At 37.9% G+C, this 21381-nt stretch overlaps 1 protein-coding gene across 1 annotated transcript in view; it reads right to left on the bottom strand.

The window, feature by feature from the left end:
* cusr (Copper-only SOD repeat protein) overlaps positions 1 to 6093 on the bottom strand; it is a 30104-nt gene extending 24011 nt beyond the window's left edge. Inside the window, exon 1 of the mRNA XM_057844260.1 lies at positions 5928 to 6093. Within this exon, the coding sequence (XP_057700243.1) occupies positions 5928 to 5961 (34 nt within the window). The 5' untranslated portion in view covers positions 5962 to 6093. The remainder of the gene's footprint in view (positions 1 to 5927) is intronic.
* Between the last annotated feature and the right edge of the window lie 15288 nt (positions 6094 to 21381).

The following is a 21381-nucleotide window of genomic DNA, read 5'->3' as shown; positions in this document are numbered from 1 at the left end:
TACATTTGAAGTTCGCTTCTCTGGCAAGATCAAAGCGCCACATTCGTCAATCATCGTTAAACTTGTTAAACAGTTGCTGTGGCAACTGTGTGTGTAAGTGAGCGGATATGACTGTATTCATTCAATGAAGCATTTAAAGGGTATGAAAACGCAAAGGGGGTGTGGGACATCAATAGAACCGTTATGTGCCAAGATAACAAATATTGATAAAGTTAACAAAAAAATCAATCACATTAATGAACAATTATCGAAAATAGATAGAAAATGACGAACATTTCCGAAAGTGTTCCAGAAACAGCCGAATGGGGCGGGGAAGTCACTACAATTGAATGAAAGTCGAGGCGGAGCCAGGTGTCATTGTTTTTTATCGACGAGAGAGTAGTGTTCGTGTTTGTTTGACCAAAACATCACTAAAATGGTTCAAAACTGCTGTGCTATGTGGTGTACAAATAGCTATTTATCGGAATATAGTATCCATGAGTTCGCGAACGCGGAAAAAAAAGCTGGACTACGCAGACAATGGGTAAAGTCCGTCCGTGCAAGCAGGGCTAATTTTCTATACACAGCCTCCGGCACGGTTTTCTGTGGTGCGCATTTTCCACCTGAAAGCTTCTCGAACTATAGACAAGTGAAATCGGGTTTTGCTATAAGATTGCTGCTCAAAGGAGATGCGGTGCCCACCATACACGCGCACCCACCTAAATGTCCCGAGATATCAAGAAAGAGGACGATGACTGGCAAAGGAGGCTAAGGCTAATCAAAGGAGGGGAGCAGCCAAGCTCGAAATGGCCAGAGTGAGTACTCTTTTATAATAAAAAAATATCACGCATTGATGGTTTGAATTGCGATTAATTGCGATTAATTAATTTTTAAGCTGTAATTAACTCGATTAAAAATTGTAATCGTTTGACAGCCCTAATATATACGTTTTTTATACCTTGGGGGAATTTTTTTTTTTAAACTTGTCATATGTATACATATTGTATATATCTCTTGCCAATGCTAAATCTGGATATATACATTGAAAACACGGACACACACACAAACAAAAAAAAACAAAAACAAAAACAAAAATTTTTTATTTTTTTTTGTGGGTGGGGGGGGCGCTACTCCGGGGTTTTTCACTTATTGCCGGGAGTTCTGGTCCCTATTAACCGCGAAAAACGAGGGATCACTGTGTGTGTGTGTGTGTGTATATATAACTATAAATATACAGTATATACATACACACACACACACACACACACACACACACACACACACACACACACACACACACACACACACACACACACACGTGTCAAAAAAAAATATTAAAAATAAAAATATATACTGTACACATACTATATAGTGTGTATATATAGAACATAAAATAGCATTATCCTTGTTCACATTAAAAAAAGTTATACTTTAAAATTTTTGTAACAAAAAAGACAAAACACATCTTTGCCTGAATAAAAAAAAACTCAAGGTACATTTTTTGACCATTTAATACCGAAAAACCAAACTCAATAAAATTAAATAATAATTAAGTCACACTGATTAGCAACAATAACTCAAGAGTACAATGTGACTGACAAAAAAAAAATAAAAAATAGAACAAAAGTGTAACTGGACTGAGGGAATTTTATTTTGGCTGCTGGTTATTATGCAGATTGGTATGCCACCTTGTATGATGCCAACAGTGCTCACTGGTTTACTGATGTAACACTGTATGTAACTGTATGTAACTACTGATGTAGCAATATTTGGTACTTTTCGCTGAAAAAAAAAAAAAAACAACAAAACAAACAGTACATCAATATGATTGGGTTTTAATGTCTCAATTGAATTTTGCTTCATGTCCGCTGCCAACATTTTTAGACACAGTAAACATTGTTTTTTTCTCGCCTCCCACTGTATTAAAAGTGAAACCAAACGCAACATACGCTTCGTCATATTTCCTCGTCTTAACTCTTCAGATTAGCTCCTGGTGTTTGCTGTGTGCTCTTGTTTGGTTCGAAAATACTGCGCGCACTCAAAATTACAGCGCCACTGCCATCCACTGAATCGATGTGCAATTACACTTTATTCTAGTACGGCAAAAAAAAGTATGTTCCCCGAGGTCACATGCGCCCCATAGGCATCACTTTGCACCACCCTGGGGGGGCCCGCCCCACTATTTGAGAAGGAGGAACCTACAGGTTTAGCAGGTTAACACTCTTATACACACGTTCTTCCAAGATTTATTATATGCATGGATTATGAGAATCCACCCATGTATCCATCCTCTGTATGGCTCACCAGGGTGTGGTGTCAGCTGCCATCTAGAAAATCATGACCACTTACGTTCACACCTATGGACAATTTTATGTCTTCAATTAACCTATGATGCATGTTCTTAAAATTTGGGTGTACCCAGAGGAAAATAAACACAGGCACTATGAGAACAGGCACAGAAAAATTCACACAATAATGAAGATGCTCAAATCAGTCCGTCACTGTGGCCTTGTTTAATTTACCTTATCACACACTGTCGATTGTATTTTAAAGTTTAAACTAGGGCTGTCAACATTATCGCGTTAACGGGTGGTAATTAATTTTTTTTTATTAATCACGTTAAAATATTTGACGCAATTAACACACAAATGCCCCGCTCAAACAGATTAAAATGACTGCACAATGAAATGTGTACTTGTGTTTTTTGGAGTTTGGCGCCCTCTGCTGGCGCTTGGGTGCGACTGATTTTATAGGCTTCAGCATCCATGAGCATTGTGGAAGTAATTATTGACATCAACAATGGCGGGCTACTAGTTTATTTTTTTGATTGAAAATTTTACAAATTTTATTAAACGAAAACATTTAGAGGGGTTTTAATATAAAATATCTATAACTTGTACTAACATTTATCTTTTAAGAACTACAAGTCTATCGATGGATCGCTTTAACAGAATGTTAACAATGGTAATGCCATCTTGTTGATTTATTGTTATAATAAAGAAATACAGTACTTATGTACAGTATGTTGAATGTATATAGCCATCTTGTGTCTTATCTTTCCATTCCAACAATAATTTACAGAAAAATATGGCATATTTTATAGATGGTTTGAATTGCGATTAATTGCGATTAATTACAATTAATTAATTTTTAAGCTGTAATTGACTCGATTAAAAATTTTAATCGTTTGACACCCCTAGTTTAAACATAACATTACTGTGGAATAGACTTTGGGCAGTGACATCATTACATTTATTTACAATAAAAATGTTTTTTTTTTTTACCGCAACTACAATTTTCTATATTGAAACATTGACCAACGGATGAAAAGTATGGTTTAATCCGATGGGTGAATCTGATTTCAAGTCAGCGCTTTAAATATTTCACTGAACTAGGAGTTGAGTGCAACATTTCAATTAGTGCAATGGACCAATATCCAATATGTTATGACAAAAAAATAAGTCAATAAAATTACAATTTTAAAATCTCAATTTAATACAAGTTAAAAAAAAAAACTTATCAAATAGAAATCCTTATGCAATGCACTCAAATGTGTAAAGCAGTCCTCAGTAAAAGTAGATTTAGCTGGAAGGGCGTAGGTTTGGTCTCAACATTGGTAGGGATGCTGTAACAGCATAACCTGCATGTACACTTTTTGCTGGGGAAAGAACACTAATAAGACCAAACAGATTGGGTCAACAGTGGTCAGGGCTACACATCTCACGACAATGAACCTAATTCATTCATAGGCTAAATGATCAACGCAAAATAAATCTGTGTTGACTTATTAACTTTCAGGTGTATTGGTTCAGGTGATGCAACGTTCGATTCAAACCTTTGTTTTCAAAATCTACTAAAGAAACATATCTGGATTTTATCAGCAAATTTAAATTGCAATATTTGGACGAGGGCTGCAGCTATCGATTATTTTAGTAGTTGATTAATCGATGAACTAGTTAGTTCGAATAATCGAGTAATCGGATAAGGAACATGAAAAATTAAAATACCTGAGCTGAGCCTCAAACGGCATGAAAAAGTACATAAATAAGGATCTACAGTGGGGAGAACAAATATTTGATTGGCAGTGTATCAAAGACTTGTTCTCCCCACTGTATGTACAATAAAAGAACAATTGGCTTACTTATATAGCAAAATTCCGCTAGCTCAAATGATATAAAATGCTAAGGTTTTTTATTTATTTTTTGCGACTTGAATATGTTTTTTTCCTCTTCTTTGGGCATTTTATGGCTGGTGCGACTTATACTCAGGTGCGACTTATAGTCCGAAAAATACGGTACAAAGCAAAATTCCGCTAGCTTAAATGCAATAAAACGCTAAGGTTTTTTTTTTTTTTTTTTTAATTATTATTGTTATTTTTATTTCTTTAATTCTATTTGTGATTAAATGCGATTTTTATGTATAATTTTATCTCCTATTTTCAATATTTCATCTTTGTTTTAACGTTCTATTGATTTTAATGTGATTTTTATGATCTTCATGTGATGTAAAGAATTTTGAATTGCCTTGTGTGGAATTGTGCTATATAAATAAATTTGCCCCGCCTTGCCTACAATACTCTTAACAAATGCTTCAGACACATATTCCCACAAAAAAAAAAACAAAAAAAAAAAACGGCTAGATAGACGTATAAACTAAATTACGAATGCATTAAAAAAAAAAAAAAAAATTGCTTAAACAAAAACTTATGTTGGTCTAAACATGGAGCAGCTCGACTCAGCGATGTTAAATGAGGCAGACTTGAGGGCAGTGTTTCCACCCAAATCAATCAAACGAAACGCAAACACTTTCAAAATAAACCATTAGAACGTCACTTTAATCAAACTAATACGAATTTTTTTCTAATCGAATACTCGAGTTAATCGATTAATCTTTGCACCACTAATTTGGACCCAACTTAAATTGTATTAACATACACAATAGATACAAACTTGTTGATAATCTATTAACTGTACAAGAATGCATAAAAAAATAACCACTCAACATTGTCTAAATAAATATAACTGAAAAAACAGCAGAGTTGGGGTATAACAAAAAATAAATAAATAAAAATAGGGCCTTCCTTCAGGTAAAAAACTGCTGCTTTTGTCCAAAACCCAGCCAAATTCAACCAAAAAAATGATAATTTATTTATTTATTTATTTATTTTTATTTTTTTTTACCTCTATTATGATTAATGTATGATTATCTGGAAAAAATGTCTGTATAGGCAGCACAATAAATAAATAAATAAATAAATAAATAATGTAGAAAATAAATGTATTTTACATAAATGCAAGTCATCAGCCAATCAAACGTACGTTTGAAGGGGAAAAATGGATTAAGTGAAAAAGGGTAAATGTAATCCTGAACATAATTAAAATAATTCACTTAATGACAGGGTCAATTCTATCTTACAACATATGGGAAGACAATTTAAAATACCTATTTAACTGAACTCATTATATCATGCATATAAGGTTGCTTAAAAGTTGGTGGGGACAATTCGAGCACCCTGAAAAGTTGATAGTGTTATATCCCTATGTCACTATGCTAACCTACCCAAACTATTAAAGTTTAATTATGATTGCATGAGCCTTATTAATAATTACCAGCTTTAGCTTTTCTAAGGAATTGTGAAGCCCTTGGATACAACACGTGTTTTGCACATTTCTATCAACACATTACTCAAAATGATTCATCACATGATAACAGCACACTTAACCGTTAATGACTAACTAAAGCAATTGACGTGCAAATTAAGAATACAGAAATAAAGTTCCCTTAAAGGTAGGTAAAACTTTTGTTTAAGTACTTAACTATTTTGTTTAACTTCAGCACAATCCTAACAAGACAAATTGATGAGTACGCAAACTAGACTGTGTTTCATTTAAAGCGCCAGAAAATTAACTTTATCCTTAAATTTATGAATCAGTGAAAAATATACTCACCAATGAAGCTACTCAGCAGTATGAGAAGATGCATGGTGGCAGGTGTATTGAAGGCAAATACAAAATATGTATTTCGGTGTGAATAGTGAGCATGTGTGCATAAGTGTTCTGTAAGAATGTGTCCTGTGTGACTGGTTTGCAGAAGTGTGCAAGCTGTCTTGTATTTCAATAATTCTGCCATCTGTCTGTGTCAGCCTGTGATTGGTTATCAGAACTGTTTCTGCAGTGTTAGGTAGGAGAGGGGAGGGAGGATTATTTTGTGGCCAGGATGGATGGAGGTGCATGACACAAACCAAGCGTGTAAAGACATTAGATATTTGAATATACTCATGACTTCATGAAGCTATTAAAAAATTAGTTAAAAATAAAAGTATAATTACAAATATTTTATTAATGGCCAGTCTTAGTGCTGTTGCTTTTATTCTGCAATGGAGTAGATTCCATTCAGATTTGTATGTGTATGTATTACAAAAATGCAAACCTCTGGCTTAATGAGTACAGCGACAACAACATTAAAGAATCTATTCAGTGTAATTTAGAGTATTTCACGACTAGTGCAGGTGTGTAAGGGATTGCTTTGAAATAATACTTTTTTTTGTTTCACTTCCTCATCCTCATTGTGTCTGTCCTCGTCACCTGGCCTAGAAAAGAAGAATGGAAAAATTTGTCCCGGAAAAATAGTAACATTATCTAAGAATAGATCCAATGGTCCATCATTTTAGGCAGTTTGTGGTGAGCCATGCAGTTATTTACGTACATACCCAAGATGGTTTTGAAGTGGATTAGGCCCTTCATTTCTCTTGTTTGGATTACTGATTGCTGCAGAGGCTGCAATTGTGATGGGACTATTTTCGTGTCCCTGCAGAAAAAGGACAGAGCAGGTTTGCTGTTCATATTGGTTAAGGGGCCGTTTTCACTACAACGTTAACGGGGGCTGGGGGCAGAGGCATAGCAAGGGTACCCGGGGGCCCCAGGCAACAAGTAACATGGGGCCCTTCGAGCTGATCAGTGTGCATGTTGATTCTAAACACTGACTTTATGTTCTAGGTAACATCTTTATGTATGAAGAAACGCTAGCATGCTGCAATTGCAAAACTGTTAGCAAACGCTAATAAGCTAGTTACAACAAGTCAAGGCAGTTAATTGGTTTAGGACATAAAAATACTACTACTACTACTACTAGTCTGCAGTGCTTCTACTACATTAGGACATAAAACTACAGTAACATAGCTAGAGATGTCCCGATCCGATATTTGGATCGAATCGGACGCCGATATGGGCAAAAAAATGCGCATCGGTATCGGATCGGCCAACACAGAAAAATTCCGATCCAGACTTCCGATCCAGTTTTTAAAAGTCCGGTCCGGGTTTTCCAGCGCACCGATTTACATAATCCATTCCAGTTTTTGCATTTTACGGCACACATTCAACACACTACATTACCGTCTCCCAATTTACCGAGAGACTTTATCGGTAAAAATGTCAGCTGTGTGGGATCATTTCACCTTTAAAGACGACAAAGACGAAGAGGCAGAGTGCAACATATGCCACAATAAAGTCAAGCGTGGTGCTAAAGCTGTAAGAAGTTTTAATACAACCAACCTAATCAAGCATTTAGCGAAATACCACCACAAACAATATGAGGAGTATGTTAAGAAAACCGAAGACAAAAAGAAAGGTCCTACGCAACGAACACTGGCAGAAACTTTTGCTATGCGTGACAAACTGGCACTCGACAGTCCCAAAGCCCAGGGAATAACAAGAGTCATTGCCGAAGAATTCATTCTGGATGACGAGCCATTACCTCTCGTGAGTAAAGACGCACCATCCAACACTTAGAACCACGGTACAACATGCCCATCCATCATTACATCCTTGAGCGATTCGGCCGTGGAAGATTCGAGAACGATTCACAAACATCCAAATTCCGATTATTGAAATATGTCAAGTAAAGTGGAACTAATACACAGCGCGGTCTTCGAGACGCACTGAGAAACGGACCGCATTGCGTCCCGAGAGTAAACATGCTTGTCTGTCATAGACCCGGGTAATGCCAATGCTCGACTCACGGTTTTAGCTCAACTCATGCCGCTGAATAAAAAACACAAGAATACCTGACTGCTGCTGACAGCCGCAACAAACTACGTCAACATTGTTTTACTGTAGATAATAGATATCATATGTATATAGAACTAGATGCAAGATGACGGACTCGACGGCGTTAGCAACATTGAAGTAGGGAAATTAAATGCGTTAGAAAACAGCCGCCATCTTAAAGCAGGAGACTTCCCTAGTAGGCTGTTTTGAACCTTCCAAGTGAACCTAATTAACTTTTTATCCAAAATACTCCTAAATCGGCAAAATCTTGACATGAATCTATCTTCAAAACAGTTTTAAAACTTTCACATGTCGAAAGTAGACAGAATTGAAATTATGGAATAACGGGAGCAATTTTAACAACTTTAACAGTTGATTAGCAAAATTAAATGAATTGAATGTAGTTTAAGGCTGCTGATACAGAATGGGGACTTGAGTATTTTATTTACTGTTTTAAAATGTTAACTTGACACTGAAATAGTCATTTATTTAAACCTGAGAGGCTTTTTATACAATTATTGTAACTATTGCACGAAAGATTAAAAGCATCTAATAGCTTCGGGGGTTTGTGGGATTTTCCACTGAGGTTGTTTGTGTGTTTTGCTTTTTTAAGACAGTTTACAATATTATTTGCACATTTTACTGACTGACTATGCCATTTGTGTTTGTTATTTATAATGTTTTGTGTTTGTCACTGAATAAACAGGCCAGTTTCTTGTTACCAACCGTTGTGTGTTATTCAAACTCACCTGGCTAGTTGTTATCAAGAGTACTAAAACCCTTTTCAACATGAGTCTGACAACTAAGTAAGGAGACTAAATAACTTTAAACTTTAACACATGCTCAGATAGGCCGGTATCGGTGTCGGCCAGTATCGGAAGTGCAAAACAATATCGGTATCGGATCGGAAGTGCAAAAACCTGGATCGGGACATCCCTAAACATAGCACACTCACCGCTGTCTTGCTTCCTTTTTGTCCTCTTCTGCTTTTTTTTCTTTCTTTTTTTGCCTCCAAAAGGATAACTTCTCTTCATTTTGCCGATAAAAAACAGGCCAGATCGCCGCCCACTCTCACTCTGAGTCACGTGACACACATACATACTCGCGCAGTATAATGAACACAAAGGTGGGGGGGTGCGAGTGCGCGCTGCGTGCACGTGCGTTCATCTTGGCCATAAAAGTGGCGAAAACTAAGCACTTTACACTGACTCATATGGATGTACTTACATTCGTTCATGGACGCACACATTATAACAAGTGGCCGTACTCTGCTCGGAATGCGCACCTTACGCCTATTCTCAGTCCCAGAATACGCAGCGCTTGTGACGTAGGACAATAATAGGACTGGTTGCTATGGGAACGTACGGGATACCCAAGGAACCTTGTTAAAAGAAGTATTAAAATTGCTAATAAAATCGTTTAGGATTATTTTAGATGCATATATGTTATATTTTTCTTAGTATTCGACTAGGAATACGATAGACCCATTAATAGACTTTTTTGGAAAAATCACAATTTCTTTAAGTAGTCACATGAATAATGAGGTGGCCTGTGAAAATCAACGTAAAACAACTCAGCAAGGACTTTCCAGAGAGTGCTTGGTGAGTCACTCTTTAAACAATCATGTGGTATTAATAGCTGATTGGACGTTCTTAAACATGTATAATTTGTGACATGGTTAGATCTGATTGGGATTAATAATAGAATCGCTGGATAATCTGCCAAATTATTCCATGGTATCGAAACACTCCCTACACTTGTCGCTGCGAAAGTGCAGTAAAGCTGCATGTGCTAAATCTGTTGGCCCTCTGGGGGCCCCAGTTGGATGGGGGGCCTAGGCAATTGCCTGATTTGCCTAATGGGACGCGAAGCATCTGGCTGGGAGGTAAGGCGAAAAACTTTCCCAGATGCAGAGGTTGGTTTACTCAGTTGGTTTACTCAGTTACATTTACTTCAGTAACTTTTTGAGAAAAATGTACTTCTTCTTGTGAGGAAACACTCATAGACTTCATAATGGTATTGACGGGACACATTCCCCTAGACCAGTGTTTTTCAATCTTTTCTGAGTCACGGCATGTTTTTACATTGTAAAAAATCTCGAGGCACACCACAAACCAAAAATGTTCCAAAATTACTTTCTGAACAGTATATTTATTTATGAAATAGTATCTCAATATTTATACTTACTCACTGTGAAACTTGAGCCTGTTTAGATGAACCCAAAGCTGATATCCTGTCAGGAATCTTCATCACCAGCTCTCAGTCTCTGTTTTTATTTTTTTTTAATAGCAGTTAGGCTTGAAAAGCTCAGAATGATCAAACAGGAGGACTTTAGCAAAGTCTTTAACCGCAACAGGGCCGAGCAGCTCGCTGACAATAGCTTTGCAGGCAGGTCGTATCAAGATCTCTGCCACAGTGAGGGACTTTGGATTTAGCAACAAGTTCAGCAACAAGGCTGGCTTTGGGGGCTTTCTCATTTACAGTGGGGCAAATAAGTATTTAGTCAACCACCAACTGTGTAAGTTCTCCTACTTGAAAAAATTAGAGAGGCTTGTAATTGTCAACATGGGTAAACCTCAACCATGAGAGACAGAATGTGAAAAAAAAATAACAGAAAATCACATTGTTTTATTATTAAAGAATTTATTTCCAAATTAGAGTGGAAAATAAGCAGGGGTGAAAGTGGGCCAGAACGGTCAGGAACGCAGCTCCGGTATAAGGTTCAGGGCAGGAACGCAGTTCCGGTATAATATTCAGGGCCGGTATGCTGATCCGATACACGGTGCTTCGATTCCAAAAATATGACGGCAAATGTCAAAACGTTATGTAAAAAAAATTTTTTTTTTTAATGCTGAGCTGCCACACATGCATTTCATCTCCAAGAAGAAAACAATCTACCAACATCAGATTTACATGCACAAGTGTTAAAAACAAGCATAATAAAGTGCTTGTGTAGCGTAATTCGTTTCCACTGATTTTTATTATTTATTTTATTCCACGGACGGCATGGAGGTTTCCCTAGCTGCTGCAGTTATCCGAGTCTGACGATGATGAGTCACGTCAATGTGCGAATGCACGCAGCAAAGCAAAACGCCTGGACTCATTTATCCGTTCAATTGGCTGACATACTGACATGTGATCAGCAGAGATAGTTAGCTAGCTAGTGCATGTTTTCTGGAACAGCAACAACAAAAAACGTTTTTTGAATTGATGCGACAAAAAAAGGGCGATGCAACAGAAAATGGATCAAATCTTTAAGAGCAAGGAAAGAGTTGAGGAGGCTTATTTATCATATTTAGTTTTATTTGCTCTGATGGGGAGGTTCAGAACATCTTAGCTGTCACTGTGAACTTTGGACTTATATTTGTTCATTTATGTTAGGTTACTTATTAATTTCCTTATGATTTGAAAAAGTCAATGTTTGCGCGATCTTCAAAATATATTCCATTTCACTCTGCATAATATAAGTCAATTGTATTTTTCTGAATGTATGTTACTTATACCTTTATTATTAAAAAAAAGAAAGCAAAAGTAAATGTTAACATAATATACACCATGTGTTCTTAAGTAGTTAAAATTTAGATTTGGCATTTAGTGTGTGAGGAAATGAGGGAAAATAAAAATTAGGAGATGTAGGTTGGGGTTATTGCTGTTTTTGTTAACTTTTAGTTTGGAAATCATTGAAAAAAATACCATTTTGAATGGAAATCAGTTTTTGTATGTGTTATAGAAATAACTGTGCCAAAACAGTTTTCTTTGCATTTCAGTAGTTTTAGGAGGTTTGCCCTCCCCCCCGAAAAAAATAAAATAAAAATTTAAAAAAATAAATTTCTGGCTCCGTGGCAACCTTCACGTCGGGCAGTTCCTGCAAGAAATTCTAGCCACTTTCACCCCTGAAAATAAGTATTTGGTCACCTACAAACAAGCAAGATTCTGGTTGTCAAAGAGGTCTAACTTCTTCTAACGGGGTCTAACTAGGCCTGTCGCGATAACAAATTTTAGTGTGCGATAATTATTCTCATAAATTATTGCGATATGCGATATTATTGCGCCCCCCCCAATTTTTTTTAACCAATTTACAATAACACAGTGTGAATACAGTATATATTAATAGATCAAGTACACCCATTTAAACACGATTAATATTTACTCTTAAATTCAAATATACTTTTTAAGAAATCACAACTAAAAACAATAGACCCTGCCTCTTAAGTAAAAAACAACAATATTGATACCGCACAGAAACACAGAATAAATAAAATGTGTTTAATTAAAAAAAATTGCACTTAATAACTTAAGCATTTAGGAAAATGAAAACATTTCCCGTCATAGCTTCTGCAATGGTGTTCCATAGGAATGCAACGATACAGTTAAGTCATGGTTCGGTACGAATTTTGATATGGGGGACACGAATTTTGAGCCGATTCAATACATTTAATGCTCTGTAAAAAAAAAAAAAAAAAAAACAATTGTTTTTTTTTTTTTTTTTTTTTGCTAACGAGCAAAAATTAAATTGCCATCATATAAACATGCATTTTAGTGCATAATATTTATGTGCTTACTTCTTACTGATATGAAAAAAAATTGTATAAAAGTGCTGAGAACAATCTTTACTGTTTGTAAAGTGAGGCAGGGCACACCGTTGATTTCTACAGCTCTCTTAGCAGCTAGGTTTACTACATGAGCAAGACATCCTATTTATGGTCCGAATCCATCTGTGTCACGTACTGAATTAACAATATTTGCAACATTATCTATAGTCACTGGTATGGATTGATTTGGACTTCTTAACCTCATGTGACAAATGACTGATGACTGTTTAGAATTCTAGTATATGGACTACATGTCCCATAATCACTCTGGGCTCACGTAGCCAATGGCATGGACCGTAGCACATCTAGTTTGCCATTTCATGATATCTAGTGTGTGCGCGCAAGCATATGACAGCTTTCATAAACAGGACGAGTTTGAAGCACAGCGCTCTTAATTTCATTCAGCTGTTCGTTGTCAAAGTGAGGTTATTCGTAGCAGCCAAGTCAGTAACAATGTTTTGGCGGACTTTGTTGTAAATATCCAGCATTGTGCCGAAAAATAGCCGCCCCGCGTGAAATGTCACTCCTGACGGGAGCGCCCACACGTCAACAACACCGGCGCGCCATAGATGGTCCACAGTCACTCCGGAGCACTGACGCGGCCGGTATACATTGACCAATAGGATATAATGGGAACGATTGGCTCTGGCGCTAGTTTTTGCCGGACCTGGAACGAAGATGCATTTTGCGCAGTTGGTAACGAACTTTTAACAGCACGTCTGCCGCACGCGCACACACACGTGCACGTGAGGCGATAAATCGCAGCGGAAAAATTACCGCCTTCATTTTTATATATCGCGCGATAAATGGAATTATTGCATATTGCGACAGGCTTAGGTCTAACGAGGCTCCACTCGTTACCTGTATTAATGGCACCTGTCTTAACTCATTATCGGTATAAAAGACACCTGTCCACAACCTCAGTCAGTCACACACCAAACTCCACTATGGCCAAGACCAAAGAGTTGTCGAAGGACACCAGAGACAAAATTGTAGACCTGCACCAGGCTGGGTAGACTGAATCTGCAATAGGTCAAACGCTTGGTGTAAAGAAATCAACTGTGTGAGCAATTATTAGAAAATGTAAGACATTCAAGACCACTGATACTCCCCCTCGATCTGGGGCTCCATGCAAGATGTCACGCCGTGGCGTCAAAATGATTACAAGAACGGTGAGCAAAAATCACAGAACCACACGGGGGGACCTAGTGAATGACCTACAGATAGCTGGGACCACAGTAACAAAAGCTACTATCAGTAACACATTGGGCCACCAGGGACTCAAATCCTGAACTGCCAGACGTGTCCCCCTGCTGAAGAAAGTACACGTACAGGACCGTCTGCGGTTCGCTAGAGAGCATTTGGATGATCCAAAAGAGGATCATGAAAATTAAGCAGCGGTTACACTTTCTCAGAGTGCTCAAAAAGGAACAACTAAGCCCAAGCCTGCTGGTGGCCTTCTACCGTTCCACCACAGAGAGCCTGCTGACCTACGCTGTGTCAGTGTGGCACTCAAGCTGCACAGTGGCAGACAGGAAGAGACTGCGGAGGGTGACAAACACGGCCCAAAAGATCATCGGCAACTCCCTGCCTTTGGCTGACATCTACAACTCCAGATGCCTGAACAGAGCAAAAAGCATAATAAAGGACACTACACACCCTGGCTTCCATCTGTTCAACCTGCTACCCTCTGGCAGGCGATACAGATCCATATCGGCCAGAACAAACAGACTCAGAGACAGCTTCTTTCCTAAAGCTGTCACAATACTCAACTCCAGTTTGCATTGAGTAACATATTGTAAACTGTATTTTTGCATTGTTAATAACCAGTATTTATTACTGAAAGCTATCACACGTCACTTTACCTATACAACTGCGGCGGTCTACAAATGTGTAAACTGAAATCTGTCATGATCCGCTGCTGGTTAGATTTTGTTGTGTCAGAGCCGGCTGTGGGAGCATTCTCGACATCACACCGGCAGCGAGTTCCAGCAACACTAACATATAAACGATGGCGAACCAAGACAACAGTGCCGAGAGATTAGTTTGCTGGTCGCCATTCACACATACTGCTTTCGAACCGCTCTATATTTGTCATCTAGTTCGTCAGACGTCCTCTCTTTGTGATCCTCGACCTTGTGCAGGTATTGAGTGTATTTTTGCTTGTCGTTTTGGCTCTCTGCCCACCACTCAGATTTCGCATAATTGATTAATAAATCCCTGAACGCTTCCCTTCTGTTGTCTGTTTTTGGGTCCAGTCTTGTTCTATTCATTCGCGGATCGTAACAAAATCTGTTTTTATTGCACTTTTCATAACCAATATTTATTACTGAATGCTGCTATCAAATATCACTTTATCCTTACCACAATAGTATCACTATTACAAGTCACTGACTCCTCACTGCACCCAACTTTATTATGTACAAACAAATTATAATAGCAACATGTATTATACATCAAAAAAAAAGGTACAAGTGTGAGGATTACATTTTTACTCCTCCACATAGTCTCCGCCTCTCTCAAGAGCTACAGTCCACCTATGAACGAGGGCATGTACAGTTGTGGTCAAAAGTTTACATACACTTGTGAAGAACATAATGTCATGGCTCTCTTGAGTTTCCAGTTATTTCTACAACTCTGATTTTTCTCTGATAGAGTGAATAATAATATGAATAATAGTTGAATAATTTCCTCCATCTTGTTTTGAGAGTTAAAGACTAGATAACAGATTAGTGGGTCAGATTATTCCATTTAAGTAAATATTACCATTTGTTCTTACTAAACCCATACATCTAAAAGTTGGTCATTTTTCACCTAAATCAAGAAAAATGGTTTCAGATAATGTTTAGAACAATATTCTTGAATTAAAAACATTTGAGATTTTTTTCCTTTTTTTTTGTTGCTTAAAATAGGTGTGTTTAGATTATTTTCAGATAGCTATTTTTCTTATTTCAAGAAATCTAAGTAAATTTACTCGAAGCACTAGCAGATAATTTAACTTATTTCTCGTAAATTTACACCGAAAACAAAGGAATTTAACTAGTTTTAAGTAAGTATCTTTTTGGAGTGCATATGTATTGGTTCAGGTGATACATCCTTCGATTCAAACCTTTGTTTTTAAAAAAAACTACTAATTAAACATTTTGGAAACTTCCAAAAACAATGTCTGGATTTTATTAGCAAATCTAAATTGCAATATTTGAACATAAAATATATGCAATCATACACAAGAAATACAAACCATGTTAATCATCTCTTAACTATTCGAGAATGCAAAAAATAAGCATTTGTCATAAGACCACTCATTATTGTCTGTTTATGTATGTCTAAATGTATCAAAAAAATTCTTAGGGAATATAAGAAAAAAATGGAGCCTTCCTTCAGATGAAACACTGCTGCTTTTTTTGGGGGGGGGGGTGGGGGGGTGTCAAGTCATCAGCCAATGAAACGTGAGTTTGAAGGGAAAAAATGGACTGGCACATTCAGCAAGTGAGAGGTGGTCAATGTAAGTCTAAAGATAAAGAAAGTAATTCACTTAATAATGGCAGGGTCAGTTCTATCCTTGCAATATACGGGAATATAATCTAAATTACTTATATAACTGAAGTTATTATATAATGCAAATAAGGTTGCTTAAAAGTTGGTGGGGACAATTTGAACACCTTGAAAAGTTGGTAGTGATTGTCCCTAAAGTCCCTAATGAAACCTACGCCCTTGCCCACACCATTACACCACCACCACCACCAGCAGCCTGAACAGTTGATACAAGGCAGGATGAATCCATGCTTTCATGTTGTTGATGCCAAATTCTGACCCTAGCGTCCGAATGTTGCAGCAGAAATCGAGACTCATCAGACCAGGCAACGTTTTTCCAATCTTCTAATGTCCAATTTCGATGAGCTTGTGCAAATTGTAGCCTCAGTTTCCTGTTCTTAGCAGAAAGGAGTGGCACCCACAGTTCCCAGATCTCAATCCAATAGAGCATCTTTGGGATGTGGTGGAATGGGAGATTTGCATCATGGATGTGCAGCCGACAAATCTGCACCAACTGTGGACCAAACTCTCTGAGGAATGCTTCCAGCACCTTGTTTAATCCATGCCACGAAGAATTGAGGCAGTTCTGAAGGCAAAAGGGGTCCAACCCGTTACTAGCTTGGTGCACCTAATAAAGTGGCCGGTGAGTGTATATGAACTGTTGTTATAATAACACTGTACAATAACCCATTACAGAGCCACATTAAGCCAAAGAAATACAAAAAAAAAAAAAAAAAAAAAATTAAATTCCGACAAAAGAGGGGGAAAAAAGACAGAAATGAAGCATTATTTGTCCAAAGAGTATGAGTGCCCTCTAGTGGAGAAAATAGTTCCGAGTTTGAATAGTGAATACTGTAGTTCCTTCATAGTTACTATTATGAAATTAAATCATATGTCTTATTTTCCGTGGTCCATTGGCGCCAAATAAAAACTGGCGAATTAGGCTAATTTAATCTACTAAATTTACATTTTGATAAAACAAAAGCAAAATGTATGGCTCAGTAAAACTACTCTTAGAAGTACAGTAATTTTTGGACTGTAAACTGTTACTTTTTTCCTCATTTTGCCATTAAGTGTCATCCGGCAAATTATGTTACTAACTCCATTTATTTCCTACTCGGATCTTTTTCATCAATTCAAAACTGAAATAATTTGCCGGATGACACTAAATAACATCTGTTATATGTCAAGTGGCCGGTGAGTGTATATTACTTTTTTAGCATGCCAAGGCAACGTGGCGGTGTCATTTTGATGTCCATCCCTGCGTATGGATCTCTGCTAAGACTTGTGGCATTTCCTTTGTGTAAGTTTAAAGAGTGTAGTACACTGTGTGTCACATTATTTAAAAATGTCAATGTGAAAGTGAATGGATGACTGAGAAAGGCTCCTAGTTCTCCACAATTAAAAGAGGTTAGAGAATCTGGTTGACTGACGTAACACATTGTAAAAATGAAAATAAAATTAAAAAACGACAGGGCAATTACAGTAAAGGGTGGTGTCCTTATAATTAAATGGCACACAGGAGGAGTGCTTTGAAAGGAAAAAGAATTGGTTATTCATGGTTTCATGTTATAAAAGTCTTCTGGATATGAGGAACAAAAAAAAAAAAAAAAACATTTTAAATGTGGGTGCATCGTATTACAACATTACAGTAGCGAATTATTTCACGTCCTCTAGATGGCGCTAGCACAGCATATTTGCAGGTGCCATGTTTTCAAGCGTTGATGCACCAAAAGAACACTACTGTACTGTATATTGTTTTTCAGCATTTATTGAGTCAAGTTATATGTTTTTTTCATTAAGGAAAATCCCAAGGCACAGCACCAGTAAAAAAGGGGGAAAAAGGGAAAACGACATCTCTGTAGTCTATATTTACAATATAAAGTCAAGTATTGAAGAGAATTTTTACTCTGACAGAACACAAGAAAGACAAGAAAGCCTGAACTCCTGCTGATACTGACAGAGTTTGTGATGCTCCCTTTGTTCATGCTAAATTCTACTGACTTTAAATGTGACTTAGAAAAGATTGAAAATAAATAATTTTTTAAAAATGTAATCTGCGTAGTATACAATCCACTTTTATCACAACCACGGCTTTGTGCTTCGCAGAAGACCAACCGTTATTTGAAAAAATATATATACATATATATATATCGGGTTCCGGCCTTCCTGTGCAGTGTTTGCAGGTTCTCAGTTTTCTCTGGTTACTCTGCTTTACTCCTACATCCCTAAAACATGGAAAGGAGGCTGATTGAACACTCCAAATTGACCATTTTATGACCAGAGGTGGCAAGGCCGGCCCAGCCTTTACGCAGACTATGCAGCTGCTTAGGGACCCTGACCACTCAGGGGCCCCCAATCAGGCAACCTCCTTTTATACGTTTTTAATAGAGCATTGTGATCAATGTGGCGCGCATTGCCGTTTATCTATGCTAGCATCCATTTTCTTGTCATTACAATCTGGCAACCTGGGGAGTGACGTTGAACCTGCTTTGCGATGATTGGTGCTCAAACTTGCTTGGAAAATAGATGCACGAATATGTCGAAGACAATTTATCCTTCTGGAGCATAGAAAAGAAAGAAAATCAGAGAAGAAAAGAAACAACAGTATCAAGGTAATAGAACATGTTGTTGATGTTGTTGTTGTTGTTGTTGTTGTTGTGCAAGAAATTTAGACTTGAACGTTGTTGTTAGCTCAGCTTTTCAATATGTCGTACTGGTAATTGCCAATTAGCCACAGGGCGAAGGTCCGGAGTGAATCAAGTAAAGCCGAGCAAGTTGTAACCCGTCGGCTACGGCAAATGTATGGCTTCCGCTGATTGTAGATTGCATATTGGCATAATATGCATTTGAAATGGTGGGCCAAAAATATGGGCCCCTTGGCATTATTTTGCCGAGGGCCCCCAAATGGCCTGGGCTGGCCCTGAGAGGTGGGTAGTAATGCGTTATATGTACTCCGTTACAGTTACTTGAGTAACTTTTTGAGAAAAATGTACCGTAATTTTCGCACTATAAGGCACACCTGACTATAAGCCGCAGCGGTCCTCACTGTATTATGGGATGTTTACACCAAAAGATATTAACCGTTAACACTTTATTTGACAGCGGCATCGTACGACTTTCATAAGACCAAATGAACCACCATGATGCTTTGTACCAATTGGCTTCAAAGCTTCATTGCTTCAAAAAACTTCATCTTGCCATCACTGCTGCCTTGGGGGAGACAGTCAACCTCTGCTGCCACCTGCTGTCAACACTGTTGTTGGCCAACATGCCTCCTATCATGCATAGCAGCGCTACAGATGTAAATAACAATCAAAATTCATGTTCTGTGCTAATTATTTATTCAGTTACTGTTCTAGTTGTTTCATTATTTGCTAGTTGTGGTATTTGGTAACACTTTATTTGACAGTGGCGCCTAATGACTAAAATTAGACAATCATAATTATGACATGACACTGTCATGAGCATTAATGAATGCTTATAACAGATGTTATTTAGTGTCATGCGGCAAATTATCTCAGTTTTGAATTGATGTAAAAGATCCGAGTAGGACATACAGTAAATGGAGTTAGTAACATAATTTGCCGGGTGACACTTGAAACAAAATGAAAGAAAAAAGTAACGGCTTATAGTCCGATAATTACTGTACTTCTAAGAGTAGTTTTACTGAGCCATACATTTTACTTTTGTCTTATCAAAATGTAAATTTAGTAGATTAAATTAGCCTAATTCGCCAGTCTTTATTTGGCGCCAACGGACCACGGAAAACCAGAGATATGATCCTTTTAATTTCATAATAGTAACTATGAAGGAACTACAGTATTCACTATTCAAACTAGGAACTATTTTCTCCTTTAGAGGGCACTCATGCTCTTTGGAGGAATAATGCTTCATTTCTGTCTTTTTTTCGCCTCTTTTGTCGGAATTTAATGATTTTTTTTTGTATGTCTTTGGCTTAATGTGGATCTGTAATGAGTTATTGTACAGTGTTATTATAACAACAGTTCATATACACTCACCGGCCACTTTATTAGGTACACCATGCTAGTAACAGGTTGGACTCCCTTTTGCCTTCAGAACTGCCTCAATTCTTCGTGGCATAGATTCAACAAGGTGCTGCAAGCATTCCTCATAGAGTTTGGTCCATATAGACATGATGGCATCACACAGTTGGTGCAGATTTGTCGGCTGCACATCCATGATGCGAATCTCCCGTTCCACCACATTCCAAAGATGCTCTATTGGATTGAGATCTGGTGACTGTGGAGGTCATTTGAGTACAGTGAACTCATTGCCATGTTCAAGAAAACAGTCTGAGATGATTCCAGCTTCATGACATGGCACATTATCCTGCTGAAAGTAGCCATCAGAAGTTGAGTACATTGTGGTCATAAAGGGATGGACATGGTCAGCAACAATACTCAGGTAGGCTGTGACGTTCCAACGATGCTCAATTGATACCAAGGGGCCCAAAGAGTGCCAAAAAAATATTCCCCACACCATTACACCACCACCACCAGCTGAACCGTTGATACAAGGCAGGATGGATCCATGCTGTCATGTTGTTGACGCCAAATTCTGACCCTACCATCCGAATGTCACAGCAGAAATCGAGACTCATCAGACCAGGCAACGTTTTTCAAATCTTCTATTGTCCAATTTCGATGAGCTTGTGCAAATTGTAGCCTCGGTTTCCTGTTCTTAGCTGAAAGGAGTGGCACCCGGCGTGGTCTTCTGCTGCTGTAGCCCATCTGCCTCAAAGTTCGACGTACTGTGCATTCAGAGATGCTCTTCTGCCTACCTTGGTTGTAATGGGTGGTTATTTGAGTCACTGTTGCCTTTCTATCAGCTCGAACCAGTCTGGCCATTCTCCTCTGACCTCTGGCATCAACAAGGCATTTCCGTCCACAGAACTGCCACCCACTGGATATTTTTTCTTTTTTGGACCATTTTCTGTAAACCCTAGAGATGGTTGTGCGTTAAAATCCCAGTAGATCAGCAGTTTCTGAAATACTCAGACCAGCCCTTCTGGCACCAACAACCATGCCACGTTCAAAGTCACTCAAATCGCATATCTTCCCCATACTGATGCTCGGTTTGAACTGCAGGAGATTGTCTTAAACCATGTCTACATGCCTAAATGCACTGAGTTGCCGTCATGTGATTGGCTGATTAGAAATTAAATGTTAACGAGCAGTTGGATAGGTGTACCTAATAAAGTGGCCGGT

This window comes from Corythoichthys intestinalis, chromosome 8 (genome assembly GCF_030265065.1).
Source record: "Corythoichthys intestinalis isolate RoL2023-P3 chromosome 8, ASM3026506v1, whole genome shotgun sequence".
In the NCBI taxonomy this organism is placed as follows: Eukaryota; Metazoa; Chordata; class Actinopteri; order Syngnathiformes; family Syngnathidae; genus Corythoichthys; species Corythoichthys intestinalis.
Note: the sequence above shows the minus strand (reverse complement) of the source record. Positions and strands in the feature narration are given on the sequence as shown.